The sequence below is a fragment of the Leopardus geoffroyi genome, chromosome A2 (genome assembly GCF_018350155.1).
Source record: "Leopardus geoffroyi isolate Oge1 chromosome A2, O.geoffroyi_Oge1_pat1.0, whole genome shotgun sequence".
NCBI lineage: Eukaryota > Metazoa > Chordata > Mammalia > Carnivora > Felidae > Leopardus > Leopardus geoffroyi.
Genome location: NC_059331.1, coordinates 125,074,674 through 125,091,946, shown reverse-complemented (window position 1 = coordinate 125,091,946; position 17,273 = coordinate 125,074,674). Strand labels below are relative to the sequence as shown.

General features: G+C 44.2%; 1 protein-coding gene across 4 annotated transcripts in view; it reads right to left on the bottom strand.

Moving 5' to 3' along the window:
- The window catches only part of BMPER (BMP binding endothelial regulator), a 251,696-nt gene extending 236,162 nt beyond the window's left edge, over positions 1 to 15,534 (bottom strand). The window contains exons 1-2 of one of the 4 annotated variants that reach the window (XM_045495284.1): positions 14,246 to 15,534; positions 13,122 to 13,207 (exon numbers count right to left, since the gene is read on the bottom strand). In XM_045495284.1, coding sequence (XP_045351240.1) covers positions 13,122 to 13,207; positions 14,246 to 14,378 — 219 coding nt within the window. In that variant the 5' untranslated portion in view covers positions 14,379 to 15,534. The remainder of the gene's footprint in view (positions 1 to 13,121; positions 13,208 to 14,245) is intronic. The other 3 variants (XM_045495283.1, XM_045495281.1, XM_045495282.1) reach the window with 3 other exon arrangements.
- Positions 15,535 to 17,273: the final 1,739 nt, after the last annotated feature.

The following is a 17,273-nucleotide window of genomic DNA, read 5'->3' as shown; positions in this document are numbered from 1 at the left end:
CCATCTGGAACATAATTTAATTTTTTGTTCATTTTTTTTAAAAAGTGTTTTTCCAATCTCATAGTGCCTCAGGCCATTATTAACATAAATGCTCAATAAATATGTGCTGAGTTTAATGACCATCAATCATTTTCCTCCTTCAGGGAATACCATGTATTCCCTCTCACTGGTACTAAGGTAAATGAATACTGCTTCTCTTTCTACCCCTACCACCATCAGAAGGGGTCTGAGGATGTACACAAGAGCCATTAATTCAGAGCTGGGGGTTCAGAGATTGAGAGGTGTTAGTTTCACTATACCATCACATTTTATGTTTAGTTTATGAACCCAGTATAAATTCACCCTTAATTTAAAGGCTGCGTTATTAAGATACATTGCAATAACCTGTCAGGGTAACTATCTCCAGTGAAAAAGCCTTAAGATGTTCAAAGTATATATTACGTTGAACCACAAAAATTGCTGTTTCTGAAGGTCAACACCAAGGATCAAAATTTTCATATGCTTCAATCAAACACCAAAATCTGAGAACCCTGTCTGTAACTTGACCAAATAGTGTGTAAATTACTTTAAGCAAGTTTCTCTTTGCCCTTGTCCAGTGTATGCTTTATATAAAACAAATATATATATATATGTATATACACACACACACACACATATATATATGTATACACACATACATACATATATATTTTTTTTTTAATAAATCCCAACTATTCCCCTACATGTACACACACAAGCATTCACAACAAAAAGGAAGCCACTGCTCTCTGGTATATACATTCTCAGCACATACATCCCAGTAAGGAGGAAGAAGGGCTACTTCCTCCAACAGAAACCACCCCTGGACTAATAAGACTTGGAAAAAATAGCACATTCTTGCCCCCATCCCAGCCATTCAGCTCTTCCCCAAATTCCCTCTTAGGGGAAAAGGAATTTCCATCCCAGTGCTCACCTATGTGCTAATGGGACTGTGAGCCAACCTCTGGTGGGTCCCACTGGGCACGGAACCACCGTTTCACATGTGCTTGAAAACAGGAAATCACCACATCGCAATTGCAATTCCAATAGCCCCCATTCCCCCCAAGGAGCATAAACACAGGTACGCGGCCGCTCTCAAGTGGGAGAATATCTGATTAATCTTTCACGTCCTCTCATTCAGGAAAATAGTTATCCCCACCGAGACCAAGAAACACTGCTATGTGAGATGTCTTGATGCTACTGCTTTTATACTATAAATCCACAAGGCAGGAGACAGCCAGCAGGCTGTGAGGGCCTCTAGGATTTGTGAATTTCTGAAAGGTAAAGGGATGGAATGAAGCAGTCAAATTCGGCACAGCAAGGCTTTCCCGGAGGCAGAAGCTTCAAGCATCACAGACCACAGACACAATGCAGGTGCATCTGACCCAAGAGGGAGCAACTGTCATATCTCCCCTCAAATAGTTCTGCTTAAGGAGAAAATGAAATAGAAAAGGAATTCCCACCCCCCCCCCACCCCATTCCGGTTTTTTCCAGTAAGAAGCTCCAGTAAGAATAAATACGAAAAAGAATGCAGATGTCATTACTTTGCTCGCTAAAAAGAAAGCAGTGAGGGGTTAAAGGAATCTTAATGCCATTGCTGGGGTCCACAGATTTCTCAAAGAGGAACCTAGGAAAGATAGGTTTTAAAAAAAAAAAGCGATGTTTACAGAGAAAGAGGAAAAGAAGATAAAGATGCCAAAAATGCCTCTCACCGAGGCCCAAAGAAATACAAGAACAGCTTTGGCCCTTCTGGTTTTCATGCCTTTTTTTCTGTGGTCCAGGCCCAGGCTCTCTCGGAATAGTTTCCTGAGGTCACCCCCAGATGAAAAGGACCAAGCAACACAACCAAAAAGGCCCACCGCACAGGCTTGAAAAATAAGACGCTCAGCCTAGGCCTGATGGCCTAGGCAGCCATGAAGAACAATCTAGCCAAAATCCATTTAGCTGACCAAGAATACAAGAGTTATTTGGGAAATGCCTGTTTTTTTAAGTCAAATGGAATGGCTGTTATCTCTATTATTTTTATCATTATCTCTATCATTCTCTCTGAAGTGTCTCTGGGGTACCATCACTCAGGCTGCAGGTCCTTTCCCAGAGTGATTTTATGGTTATTCCATCAAAGGGGGGCGTTTGGGGCACACACTGTGGTCAGTGAAGATGTCACTTGTCCCGCCCCCTCATTTTCTCTTGTTAAGTTACCTTCGTGAAACCTTCTAACTGCCATTCAGGTTACAGACCTACCTTTGAACTTCTCATTTGGCAGATCTGGGTTAGTACCACCCATTACCTAACATTTAAAAAAAGAAAAAAAAAAAAAAAAAAAAACCTCATTACACTACACAACATGTACGTACAATAAGGCCTTTGTCCTTAAAAGAAAAACATAATTTTCAACAGAGTCAGCTCCCAGAAGCCAAGGGAGCTAACATCCAAAACCCAATATAAACATTAGGGCTTGTGTCAGGGTTTCGGAGCTCCAGCCTCACTAAAAGGGGAGGAAATGACCCAGACCAGCAGCTACAAGGATGGGGGAAGCATTTTTCATTGTGACTTTTGAGAGCAGGAGTGAGATAATCCCAGATCCTTCCCTCTCACACCTCCTGTATTGTCACACACATTGCTGCCTTTGACAGCAGGATATTTCTATAAGAGAGAATGTTCCTTTTGTCACAAAGAAAAGCAGGTCTTAATGTCTATAGGACTCTAAATTTTCAAATGTGAGTATATTCTTTCAAAGGGAAAAGTGTGTTTTTGTAATGATTATTTAGGATGTCTTTTATAGAGAGGGCTGACCTTCTGTGACAAACTCTCTGGGAGAATCATGTTCTGGAACTTGGAGTTCCATTCTTGGGGGTGGGGGGGAACTAGCCCAAGTGTTAACAACCCAAACTATAAACAGGAAACTCCAGCCTGACTCCTACTTAAGTCCCAAGGTTGCGGACCTCTCGCTGAAGCTATGGGGCTTGCAGAGATGACTGCACAAGGTTCTTAGACTTGCAGACTTCGTCTCCTAAAACATGAATTCACCCAGGTAACCGCACTACAACACAGAGCATGCTGTTGAAGAGAAGACAACAAGCACGGTCCACGGAGTTGATGGGACCACTGGCTGCAAACTACAAAGCTGCGTGGATTTGTAGGGCCCACGTGTCAAATCCAGTCATACCAGTGAATCTGGGATTAGCCTGTAAAGGATGAGGCCCCCCACCACGGGCATGCATGAGTGACTGTGCTTGGTCAGAGTCACACTCTCAATTGGAGGGGACTCAGGAGTGCCAGGCTCAGAGGGTCCACTCAGTAATTAAGTTTACATTTTTGCCTCCCACCTGCCACCTCCTGACTCAACGGCAAGTGTCGAAAAAGGACAACTAGGCCTCGCCGTGAAGGCCACATTGTGATTAGTTGTCTGTAGACGGGCACCAATCAAGGAGGTGAACTTTTGAAGATGAAAAACAGAGAAGCAACTCGTCTTCCTAAGCCCCGAATACGACCAGCATTTTCCATCTTTTATCAGAAAAGATAGCAGTCACCTCTATTGAAGTTCCACCGTCTACCTGACAGTAATTCACAGTAAACATATTACATAAGTGTAGACAAAAATTTAAATAAAGGGGCGCCTGGGGTGCTCAGCTGGGTGAGCGTTCAACTTTTGATTTATTTCAGCTCAGGTCATGATCTCACAGTTGGGAGATGGAGCCCCGCGTCTTCAGGCCCTGCGCCGGGCATGGGGCCTGCTTAAGATTCTCTCTCTCCCTCTCCCTCTCTTTCAAAATAAATTAAGATTAAAAACTAAAAAAATGAAATAAAAACAGTCCATTTAATCGCTTCTTAAAAGCACTGCAGACGGAGTGATTGCACAGCACTCAGATAGTGGCAGTATCATTTTGGAGGTGCTTACCATATGCCAAACCCTGTTTTAAGAACTTTACATGTTTTAGCCCACAGTTCTGACCAAGGCCCTATGATGAACACAAAGAGACACAGAAAATTAGGCAACTCACACAAAGTCTTACAAGCCAACAGTAGGAGTAGACTTAGGAATCCCTACACTATTGTTCCTAAAATATGTACGCATTAAATCATCTGCTAAAAGCTGGTTTATGGCACACACTTCACTTTCTTCTATTCAGGTTCTTACCCTTAATAATTCCATTCATACTGTTATGCAAAGGCCTTTCACAAACATCAGTACGTCTAACCCACAGGTATCACCTCAGATAATGGCTCCAGTCAATAGATTCGGGCCTGCGTTATTATTCCTCTTAAGAGATGAAGCTGCTGGGTACACAGACCATTGCGATTTGCCCAGAACTCACGACTAAGGCTCAGAGAGTACAAGTCACCTGTTTAGTGATGCACAGCTACCAGGTGGCCCCCGTGAGACTTGAACCCAGGATTTCAGACACCAGGGCCGCCACTCCACAGCTATACTTCAATGACAAAGCAGATATTGAAAATTTAGTGAAGAAAGAAGATATTTTTCCTGAAGACCTAGCTTAGGGATTAAATTATATCATAATATTTTTAAAGCACCATTAACAGTTTAATAGAGCAAACTTGAAAGTTCATAATGGTAAGATTTTATATTAGCCAGGCTCTTTTATATTGTTGCTCTTATTCATTAAAAAAAAAGAAAAAAAAAGCCTCAGTGTGGTCTTGTCCATTTTGCCCTTAACTATAGAAACATTCCAAAGATGTTTGGAAAAGTATATTACTTTTATCCACGAAATTAGTTTTGTTTTGGTACCTTTTAAAATTTCTTGTGGTATTTAACACTTTTGCTAAGATCTTTCCAAATCAAAGTTTGGAAAATTTGTGATTTTTGCAGTAAATTTTCAGAATTGCTACAGCAATCTTAGCTTTGGATTTCTATCAAATGGGGTTCCACCAAATTCCATCTATGATGAATTCGATTCCATGTGAAATGTGCAACAGGTACCAGAGAGGTGCGCACCATCACTGACTGTTTCAAATAGTTCGATAAGATGATGAGAAAGGTCCTTCTTCGATATTCTCCTAGAGTCTTCAGACTAACATTGCAAAATTTAATACCCCTGGTCTTTCTGTTCTTCAAACCCCTTCTGCCTTGGCCTGCACTTTGCTGGTTCTGCTCCTTCTTCTATAACTACTCAGTCTCTGCCATGGGTTTCTACACTTCTCTACCCTTCTCTTATTTTTTTTAATATGAAATTTATTGTCAAATTGGTTTCCATACAACACCCAGTGCTCATCCCAACAGGTGCCCTCCTCAGTGCCCATCACCCATCCTCTCCTCCCTCCCACCGCCCATCAACCCTTGGTTTGTTCTCAGTTTTTAAGAGTCTCTTATGCTTTGGCTCCCTCCTTCTCTAACCTTTTTTTTTCCTTCCCTTCCCCCATGGTCTTCTGTTAAGTTTCTCAGGATCCACATAAGAGTGAAAACATATGGTATCTGTCTTTCTCTGTATGACTTACTTCACTTAGCATAACATTCTCCAGTTCCATCCACGTTGCTACAAAGGCCATATTTCATTCTTTCTCATTGCCATGTAGTATTCCACTGTGTACATAAACCACAATTTCTTTATCATTCATCAGTTGATGGGCGTTTAGGCTCTTTCCATAATTTGGCTATTGTTGAAAGTGCTGCTATAAACATTGGGGTACAAGTGCCCCTATGCATCAGCACTCTTGTATCCCTTGTCTACCCTTCTCTTAAATACAACCCTTCTTCTAATTACTCTTGTAGGCCCCTTTATGGAAAGCTCGGCGTAGACAAATAATTTATTACCAAAGTTTTGAAGTGTATTTCAATGTAGACAGGTACCGAATTGCTGTTCTCTGGTCCGGATTTCTCTTCTGAGCCTACTGGGCTTTTCCACTTGGAAAATCCATATCCAGGCCAACTCATCAGGTCTAAACTCAAGACATGCACCCATGTCAGTAACCTCTTCTCTTCTACATGGTCTATGCCACTGACTAGAACTCTCGAAATTCCCTTTAATTCACCCCAACCCCCACTTCCGTTTTACTGCCAAGTGCTAGCAACATGGGCTCTAAACTTCCTCTGCAAGTCTTGGGGTCTCAGCACACTGGCGTGCTTTTTTTAAGGTGAGCTACCCAATTTTGATTATTGCCTGAAATTTGTGCTACCACTGACAGTAGATACTATCATGGTAATATCTACCAGATGCAGTAATTTGCCAAATGGGTCAAGCAACAGGATAGAGCAAAAATGGAATTTTGAAAGTAAGCTCTGGGAAGCACACTATTCCATTCAGGTGACTGCACCCTGCTCTCAAGACAGTAAGTGATTAGCAAAGTGACTGCTACAGAGACACCATAGCATTTCATGCCACTTTAATGACACTGTATTTTATTACCGTCTTGCTGGGCGTGGCTTGGAGTCTTTTAACCCACATATTCTAGAACTGGAAGGTGGTTAAAGAAATTCAGAAGAACAAGCGACATTGGTTTACCCCAGCATCTTCTTCCATTCTCACTGCCCCTTCTACTCCAGGCTGCTTGCTCTCGACTGACCACAACAGATCCCTAGGGTCTGCTGTCCAAACTCCGGCCTTGCCACGCTGGAAACATCCCCACAAAAGCCCCTAGAGGCATTTATAAAAAACACATCTTACTGTGTCATGTGGCTGCACCAATACAGAATCCCACCCCCCACCCTCCAATTACATGAGTGAAACTGATCTCCTTATTATTGCCCTCAAGGTTCTCCCCTGGCTGGTTCCCACCAGGCTTTCTAGCTTCAGCTTCTATCAGAGCTTCAGGCCCTCAGGACTCCACCATTTCCACAATTCCCAGGCACACACTCCTCTGTGCCTTTCCTTCAACAATGCCTTGCCACAACAAGCTTTCCTCTACCCATCGAGGTCCCAGATAGTCCAGTCAGATTTCAATTACAGCTGCCTCAGCTCGGGTTCACGTCTATTATAGTGCTTTTCTGTCACTCCTGTGGAACTTATTTATGCATGTGTCTTTCTCCCCCATTAGACTGTGGGCAAGGGTCTGTCCTATTGGTCTTTGCCTCCCCAAGGTGCCCAACCAACACAATGCTTCAAACACAGAAAAGGCTAAAAATAATAAAATAAAATGGAAGGGGAGAATGAAGTGTGGAGAGAAGGAAGAAAGAATAATATTATTGAAATTATAACCTGCTATCCCTAGTGCTTTGAATACTGTTTTATAGAATTAGAACTGGGAATCGAGAGGTCTTAAAATACACACTCAGCTCATTTGCTGATCTTAACTAAGTTCAACAAGCACACTTGACCTCCCGGTACCGTGAAAGGTGGTGTTATTCGTATTCTTTTTATCACAAAAGAGTCAATATACCATCAGCTGGACAGAAGTGCCACAGAAGAGGGTGCGAAAAAGTGATATCCTTTATTTGTTCAACAAATTTTTTATGAACAGGCCTTTTTTTCCATTGTTTTGCCTTGCCTGGCTTTTCTGTCTGATTCTCCTGCCTTCGCCATAGCTGTACCCCAGTCTACAGAAGGGCTCCCCTTCTTCAGCATTATTTCCTAGACTTAAAACACAGCTTACTGTTGATGCGCAGTTGAAAGACCAGAGACTATGTTTAAAATGGGATGTGGACGAGATGGGAATGAGGTAGGGGAGCACACGACTAAATGGGCGGCAAAAACCCACTCAGGTCTGGAACGGGGTTGAGAGACTTCCACGAGGCGGGCCAGGAAAATCCCCATGTTGCCAGACCACTAGGCAGTTTTTCCAGAATTACAGCGCTCCTGAGTCCCAACTCTATCCCTCTGCCAATAAAAGTACAAGTGAAGGTGACCCCACAGGCATAGAGATGTAAATACTCTGCAGAAAAACGAGGCCCCTCTTCCATGGAAAGTTTTTTTAGTGTTTAATGGAGAGCAAGGGGAAAACTTATACCAGGGCTCACAGACCACTGGACCAATAAGGAAGCAGCCTAGATCAGCCCAGTCCAAGTCTGGAGGGATAGAAAACCCCACAAATGTTCCTGACTTAGCCCCGTTCATTCATAGCGATGGGTGGGCTTGGCATCATTATCCCCATGCTGCTTCTATTTTTTTTTCCCCCTTTTCTGATGAAACTTTGCATCCTATTCCATGTGAGGAAATAAGAATTTAAACAATAACGTCATCATCAACAACAACAACAATGAATCATTCTAGAGAGCTCGCTGGATGCCAAACCCAGGGCTAAGCCTTAAATGCTGTTGTTCACTTGATTCTCACAGCAGATCTCTGAGCTTGGTATTGACATTCATCCCACTCTCCAGATAAGGAAACCAAGCCTTGGAAACGTAAGATAGCCTTCCCAGGTTCACCACCAGTTAGAGACAGAGCCTAGATTTGAACCCAGGCCCATCTGATGCCAGATTCAAAGCTCTTGGCCAAAATATGATGCAATGCCAGACAAAAAAGCTCACTGCATTGCAGGTCTTCCTTTGAAAGGGTCTCCCAAATTCCAGACCAAAATCACTTGAACCACCCCTGAAGAGAGCCTATGTCAGCTTCACAGCGGTTGAAATAACTCTTTGAAGCTCTTGGAAGTACTTAAAGATGTCTTTAAATAGTAAACAAAGAAAAAGTAAAAAAGTAGTAAGAGCAAATTGGTTTAGTGGAGACGAAACCAATGGTGGTTTAGTGGTTTAGTGAAGCCAGTTCTGACTCTTAGTAACTATGTAACCTCAGGACATTTGCTCTGCCTCTCTTAACCTCAGTAAAGCATGGGTAGAAATAATTGCTTCAGAGGTAGTACTGGTGAACTTGCTAGCACAATGCTAGAAATAAGTTACTTCCCTTAAAACTGTTCTATTGAATACATTGTTCTATGGAAAGGCAATTGATCACAACACCTTCTAAACAGAAAATAAACAAACAAACAAATCCTGATCACTTCCTTAGTGAGCATCTAAAGTGCTCGAAACACCTGTGATAAATGTGATACGAAACAATTTTCAAAAACTTAGGCAAATCTATGTATATGTACATATGCTAAGGGCAGTATCTCTCTGAACACATCTGGACTACTTCATATTTCCTTTCTCTCTCTCTCCCCACCCCCAGTTCTCTCTGTCTCTCTCTCTGTCTCTCTGTCTCTCTCACACACACACACACACATGAAATCCTGATGTAACATTATCTCTCTCATGCTCAACATGTGCCTAACACTTGCTCAGATAATAGATACCTCTTCTCTCGCCAGTTAATTTCAACAATAAAAAAAAAACAAACATGAGGATGTTATGGAGCTAAGGCATCCCAGAGAACCGAAGATGCTGGTAGCTACTTCTTTGGTGACAGAGAACTCTTGTGATTAAAAGGTAGAAGACAGCAGACAAAGTCTCCGCTGTTCTCACCACTTGGTTGACTCTAAGACAGGTGGAGCCCGCTTCTTGTAACAGCAAATTTCACGTTGCTTTTTATGAGCAGAGGGTCCATTTCTACATTGCACCTCCGGATTTAAAAGAGGAAATTTAAACCTCAGAATAATGTTTTTTGCTGAACAAAACGTATGCCAAACTAAGCTCTGACTGACTTCTGGTTTTCTGAGGCCCGGCCTCCAAAGTTTTCTCAGGTTTCTAGTACTGGGCCGAACTCATTGGCTGGTGCCATTTCCTTCTATGTGACACTTAGGTGGAAAAGGGACAAGAAGTAGGAGTGCCACCTCTAAGTCACACTTGGTGGACGTGGCGATGCCCGAAAGATCCAGAGAATTGTTTTAGATTCATTATCCGAGCATGGCTGGCTCTTATCAGCTGTACTTCAGGAAAGGCACCAATGTGTTTTCCTAGGCATTCTGGGGGGAAAAAAAAAATTCCAGCAAGCAGGGGGAAAAAAATCATACAAAACAGCAGTGAGTCTGAGCCTTCCTTCCTCAGCCCCATAAAAGCCCATTTTTTAAGGCGGAGGAAAGCCACGCTTTGCTTTCTGACTAAACAATGGAGCACTGGCATCTTTGATCTAAACTGCCTACCGGATTCCCTCAATTTCATGACAGTGGTCCAACTTTCACCTTCCCCTTGAATAGATGAACTGAAGCTTTTCTGACTCCTACACTTTAAAACTATATCCATCACCAGTAACAGACAGGTTATTCTTGGATCACAGCGGATTCTGGCAAGATGCTGGGCCGAAGCAGACGAGGATAAATGAGAATACGATTATTCAGTTCTGCTTGCCGTGGCCACCGTGCCCGCTGTCATCCTCAAAATTCCCACAGAAATGAGCTCATTCCACTTTAAAACATTTCGGAGCTTAAAGGTTTAAATCAGGCCAAGTTGATTTTGTGGGGTTTTTCAGGCTTTTACACTGTAATTACATACAGGACTTCATGCCACCTATTTCCTCCCAACTGTAACATTTTACGTCTTTTTTAAGCATACGTTGAGGTTAGCCTTTTTTTTTTCTACATGTTATGAAATAAGATATGAACTTGTGCTCAGCTTTAGGTACCTTTCTGCCAAAAGGCTGGACCAACACAAACTAAATATGACTATTTTCTTTATCCAAAGTACAGTTTTGACTATTACATACCCTCTTAATGTACATACATAAAACCGGCTCACAACTAAAGCTCCCTGCAGGTCAGCTGAAATCATAACGAGATTTTCCTTTCATATAATGTGATTAACAAATGTTAGCTAACTGAACTCCAAAAAGACTCAAAAGAAAAAAACAAAATAACTCAAGCAGCACCGAGAAGTAAAATGATTCAACAATCTTCGTATTTTTTCCTTGCTTTTTCACACCTTTAATTAAGCAAATAGCCTGTTCCACTTGATTATAGGTAGGTGCCCTAGAGGCAGATGAAACCGAGAGCGAATTCCAGCTCTATCTACTACAATATGAACTTCACAAGCTACAAGACTCTTTAGCCTCAGTTTCCTTGCCTGTAAAATGGGGGTAGTAAAAGGTCTCAAAGGACTTTTGTGATGGCTAAATTAAATAATGCGGGCTTAGGTAAGTGCCAGCAAATAAAGTGTTTTGTAAATGTTGCTGTTACTGATATTATCTATCTGCCAAAAAATGGATACCTTCCAACCTAAGTATACAATGCCAACCAGCCTCACTGCAGTCTGGGGTGCTTTGAAATCCAAGGACTGCAGTAGATCCCTCAGAAACTTACAAGAACATACACAAATAGAGAAGTGGCCATCCATCTATTCCTTCTCAATTTTATCAAGTCACTACAAATGTTTGGAAGCACCGACTATGACAGCTTGGGTCCCAAAATCCTAAACCTCTGCAAAGGTCGAGAGAACGTATCACTGAACCTTTCAGCTCCTGAAGGAGCTCAAGACATCTTACGAATAACAAGTGAATGGGATTGCCAGAGTCAGGACTTCACGTGTTTATAAAAGGATATCTAACAGCTCTCACTCAAGGGAGATACCTTCAAATGTTGCAGATATAAATGAACTTGCTATCCTTCTGAGCTTAATCCATACTTTTTAGAATAAATAATCATTCCCACTCGAATCCCAACTGAGGCTTCTTTTCTCTTCTGATTCATTCTTTTAGCTTCAAAACAGCAGGATTCTAACAACTCTCTTATTTTCAGTAAGGCTGTGCTCTCAAAGAAAAGCACTATTTTCCACCCTAATGAGAATACTGAAAAGGGGGATTGCTCTGTGTAGAATTTTTCATAATGTTATTCGGGAACAGTTTGCAAACTGTATATTTAAACTTTATAAGTAGCAACACTGCCAAAGAGAAAAACACTATTTTCACATGTGGAGCTCCGAGCACATTTAAATGTTATTCAGTAATGTCCCCTAAAATCTTAAGAGATTAAGATAAAATAATTTACTCATTTTATACAGATAAGATCAGTGAAAAGGGAAGGTTATCACTCCCCCAACCCACCCTCCACCCCCCACTACATTTGTAAATATACAATGGAGACAAAATTTAAATGCAAAACTTCAACAGGTCATTTAGTCAAGGATCACTAACTGACATGGCAACTGGTAAACAAAATCTAAAGAGCCCCTTTCCTGGCTCTCTTTTATTAAGGTAACAACATTTACCATCTCAGCAAATGTAATGTATTTTTACCTCTGTTTCTGTTGATTCCCTTAGTCTTCAGAACCTGATAATCATTTGATACAGACATTCACCTTCACTCATTTATCATTTTGCAACATTGACCTCATCCCTTGTCATGAGAAAGTTTGGGTAGTTTAAACCCAGATGGCTTGGCTTTCACCTAAATTGAGAAGAATCCCTTCTACGGTTCCATACAGCATGTTGATCTGTTAACTAGCAGTCATCTATCACTTTTGGGCTTTGCATTTGATTGCCTTAATGTTTTTCCAACAGGGTTTTGTGATGTGTAGTTCTTAACCAAGTTTTGCCAAAAGTGATTGGCATGTAAAACACTGTCCAGCAAATATGTTGCTCTTTGTGAGTCTATATTTCATCTCAGAAATTCGTGTTCATATAACTTAATCTCCCCCATGTGGTTACTCATTAGATCTTATCATTAACTATTAAACCAAAATAAATGGAAACAAATTTTTTTTTTTAGTCTATTAGCCACTGACAGTGTTAACGAAGCAGCTGACGGCCAAGTGTCATTCTCTGTTAAGGATAGAATGTCCTTTCTGACTCATGCTCCCAGATCAGAAATATAAAGACTGTTCTGGAGATCTTAGGGTATCACAGGCAAAGAAATCCAAGATTACACCTCATCCTCATGTTTGTTCTCTGTGACTGTCACCTCTCTTTCCCCTTGTCAGGGATATCTTATCCCCGACTTTTACACTTAAACGTTATCTCATCTTCCCACTAAGACGACAGAATCAAGGCAGAAAGTGTGGTGGCACCTATGATTTGGTGGCAACAGCCATTCCGGGAACAGACAGTGCCAACGGTAATTTTATCACTGAGACGATGCCTCACAAAGCCCATCTTAATTTTATTTCTATAAGGATGATGTCAAAAATAAGAATCCCAAAGAAATTCAACTGAATTCAATTTGCCAGCTATGTGCAGTTTTGTAATGACTAAAAACCATTTTTAAGATCTGGTTATATTATTACATTTAATAGATTCACCTTGTCTAATGGAGCAATGGGCTTCACATTACCTGATCTCCATACTTACCAAGCAGACACACATTATACAAGGGTTGTCTGTGATGAATGGGATCTGGAGGACTTCACCTTCATTTTCACATTTTGCAACAGAACCTGAAGTGAAGGGGAAAATTCAATCTCACTGAATGGCATTATTGCAAACATTTAAATTTTTACCCTAATCCTTTTTGAAGCCACTACCCAGATTCAGAAATCTCTAATGAGTTTTAAATTATCAAACTCAACAAAACCAAATCCCCCCAGAAATAAATATTTTAAATAATTTTATTTGAGGTTTAAAAAAAAAAGCCTGTCATATATAAACAGATTTTCTGCTCTCAGATGACTTAAGTACAAATCCAAGTATTTCACTGACTCTTTAATACTCCTCCTCCTTGATGAAGGTATTTCAACTAAACACATATCCCCATATGCGCAAAAAAAAAAAAAAAAAAAATTCAAAGTGCACATTAGGGCAGAACAAAATTCAGGACTGTGGCAATGAACAGGCCTTTCTATGAATCTGCCTCATATAATCTGGAGTTTAAATCACTTTTTGAAACAATCTTCTTTCCTCCTCTCTTAGAAACGGACTCAATAGTTTCTTTTCTGCACCAGGTGTCAGTAAAGTATGTCCTTCAGAATAGTAGCTGAGGTCTTCACCTGCCTGAAAGCATATCATTATTATATCCTGCTGGTATTACCCTTTTAAAATATGACAGTTTCTTTAAATTCAAAGTCTGGAGTGCCAGTGTTTTAAAAAGCACTCCTTACACAGAAGCTATGTCGGAACCTTGTAGAGTAAGAAAGAAGGGTATGTGGAAAACGGCGCAAATGTTTTTCCTTGATACGTACATGAAGGGAAGAGATCAAAACAAGGGTTGAGGCAAACAATAAAAATAAAGAAATTTCTCAAATTCCAATAGAATTTCTCTTGATGCTAACAGCTTCTCAGTCCTCCACCCCTTAACCTACTCACTGCCTTCCCACCCCTTAACACGGCGGGCTTCGCTTCATCCCCACCGGCCAGCGAGTGGCAGGCGCCAAGGTGCTCGCTCCCCACCCTCCGGTCTCCCGGGCGAGACAGTGCCTCGGCTCCCAGGTACCAAGCCTGCGTCCGGGAGGGCCGGTCCCTCCCGCCCCCTCCCCTACCTGTCAAGAAGGAGGAAGCCAGAGACATGGGGACCCCCGAGCAATTGAGCAGCAGCAAGACGCAGCAGGTAATCCCGGGCGAGCGCCGGCAGGGACGCTCAGCCAGAGCCCTGACGCCGGAGAACCAGAGCATCGTCACCTGGAGGGAATCCCGGGCGACTGCAGGTCCCGCGCCGCCGCCTCTGCTCCGCTACCGCCGCTCGCAGTCAAAAAGGGCTCTCAGCCGGCGAGTCGGGAGACAGTCCGCGAAGGAGGGAGGCGGGCGCCCGGGAGGGGGGGCTCGGGGGGGGGGGGAAGCGAGGGGTGAGGGGCGCCAGGGAGGAGGGGTCCTGCGGCCAGGCTCCTCCAATGCGGTTTTTTTTTTTTTTTTAGGGAGTTGCTCACAGTGGCTTAGTCGTCGGCCCCCCTACGCCAGACATGGGGCCGGGAGGAGGGGACGGCGGAGCAGCCGGAGATAGGCCGAGAGGAGAGGCTGCGCTACCGACTGCGCACCACAGCTCCGCCGCCGCCGCCGCCGCCGCCGCCGCCCGGGCTGCAGCTACTGCCCCGGGCGCTGCCGCCGCAGCCGCGTCTTCCACTCCTGCACTCCCCACCTCCCGCCGGCCCCGCCGGCTCTCCGGCCGGCCGGCGCGCGCGCACGCTCCCGTGCCCAAGACGGGGGCGCACCGGCCGCCTCCCGGAACCCGCTGGGGGCGCCCGGGTGCAGGAACCCCGCGCCCCGGACACGTCTCAGCCGGGCGTCCAGACCTCTCCCCAGCCCCTCCAGGGAGGCCGCCGGCCCCGGGTCGCGGATCCGAGCCGGGCAGGCGTGTCTCCACGGCCCGGCGCGCTCGGTGCCTCCTCCCTTTCCCGGGGAAACCCTCCCTAAACGGGGAATGCCACACCGCTTCTGCTCACGCCCGGGTGCCCCAACCTTATGAGAGCAGAAAATGGGGCGAAGGGGCGCCTCACCACCCTGCTGTCTCCCAGGTGCCCCAGCTTTGGGAAGGAGCGACAAACGGGGCGCAGGAGGGGCCCAGCAACTTTTCACTCCCGGCTTTGCTTCCCTCTGGCGGGGGCGCGGCAGTGGACTGCCGGGCTGAGCGGACACAGGGGCGAGGCACCTCCGACATCAGTGTTCAGTGCTTAAGTGTCTGCTCGTGGTGACATTAGGGAGGACAGAAGTTGAAACGACAGGCAAGGTCGATCAATAAAAGCACAGAGGCGAACGCTTTTCGCCCTTAAAAAAGAACAGCCGCTCCAAGACTCCTCCCTTCCAACCTCTGGCGCACAGGGGCGGGGAGGTGCCGTTTGACTAATCATTCATTCAGCCGCGAAAGAGGGAGGGACGCGCCGGGCGGCTTATCTCTGGCGGGGGGCGCCACCGGGGACTCCGCAGCTCGCAGCTCTGTCGCCGCCGCAGCCTCGCGGCGCCCTTCTTGCCTCTGCAGCCCTGGGTGTCGGCGAGTCGGGCACGCCCCGCGGATACCTCCGCCCGAATCGCGGCCTTCTGCCCAAGCAGTAGCACCCAGCCTCTGCTCAAAGAGGGGTTGCAGTGGAGAAGAATTTTTGTAACCAAATTGTGAAGGCGCGGGGTGGGATTTAGGGGACATTTAGCTTGGGCTGGAATCTGATAATCAGCTGTCTTCGGAGCTCACCGTGGGTTGCCGGCTTCCTCCCCCCAAGAATGGAAACCGGGTCCTGCGCGCCCATCCTCCTGGCAGACCCGCCTGGGAGGATCCCCAAGACAATCTTTGCCTAGCCAAGCACTTTTCTTAGCGGGACGCACTTAGTCTCCCGGCGAAGTGGGTTGTCTGCAGCCCCAGAAACCAAATCTTTGAAAATGAATTAGTCTGTTTGCTAATACATTTAGTCTAGTTCCATCTTATCCCCTCCGCGCTTGGGGCGGGAGTGAGGGGTGCTGTTTATGTGTTTTCATGTTTTAATGCAGCATTGCCCACGTCCCGCACATCAAGGAGCTGATTGGAGCACACTGCTCCGACAGGGAAAAAATAAGGGAAGGGAGAGCTGTCATTAGCCTAGCACGCTCCATTTCCCTCTCAAAACAGGTTTTTAGTATAAAAGTTAAAAGAAAAGAAAGATGATGTGTGGCTCTTTTGGGGGTCCCCCCTCCCTCACCAAAAAACCGGCTGTGGCCAGGCAGCTTCTTGAAAATCAGAATGTGTTTAACGTATTTAACCATAAAGAGGGAAACTGTAAGAAACAAAAACCCTCCAAACCCAATCTTACCTCCCAATTCATAGTGACTGATTAAAAAATAAAATAAAACCTTTTATTACTAGATAAGCACAATCCGTTGAAACCACTATCTTCTCAATCTAAGAAGATTCTCTCTGCATGGGGTTTTTAGAAAAAGATGTTAATCACAACTCAACTAGGGAAAAAACAGAATAGTGGGGAGACTGAGAGACCTTTTATTGCTGCAGACTTAAGCAGTAGATTTGGATAAACACATATTAAGGAACCAGAGGAAATTTGAAGAAGGCCTGTGAGTTGCTCTGATGTGCCTTCTCTGGCACCAGCCACACACCCTCAAAGGTTTGCATGACAAAATTCTTCATGATGGAATCTAGGTGTGTGTGGCCTTTGTCTAACAAGGGGCGTGGTGATTTGGGATGCATTGAAACCCTCTCTGTAGGTACAAATCCAAAAACCACCTGAAAAACATTTTCATCTGTCTGGAAGTTTACGAATGTGAAAGATGTACAGAAGCCTTTGGCAAACCCTGCTCCCCAAAGCATCCGACTCCCCAAAGGACTTACCAGAATGTTCCTGTTCCACCCAAATCCCAAAATGCTCTTGAGGGAAATCGAAAGAAGACAATGAACGTTTAGCTTTGTTTATAGCATTTTTCAAGGAAAGGAGGTAATGGGGCTCAAAGACTATTGCTTAACTCATGACCCATTCCATTCTCAGATGAAGTGCTGTCTCGTCCTCGTTACAATAAAATATATCACCTAATCTTACTAAAAGGAAATCAGGCCTGTGGTAGGGGAAATTCTCCTCATCTCTTGCAAAACCGTGATAC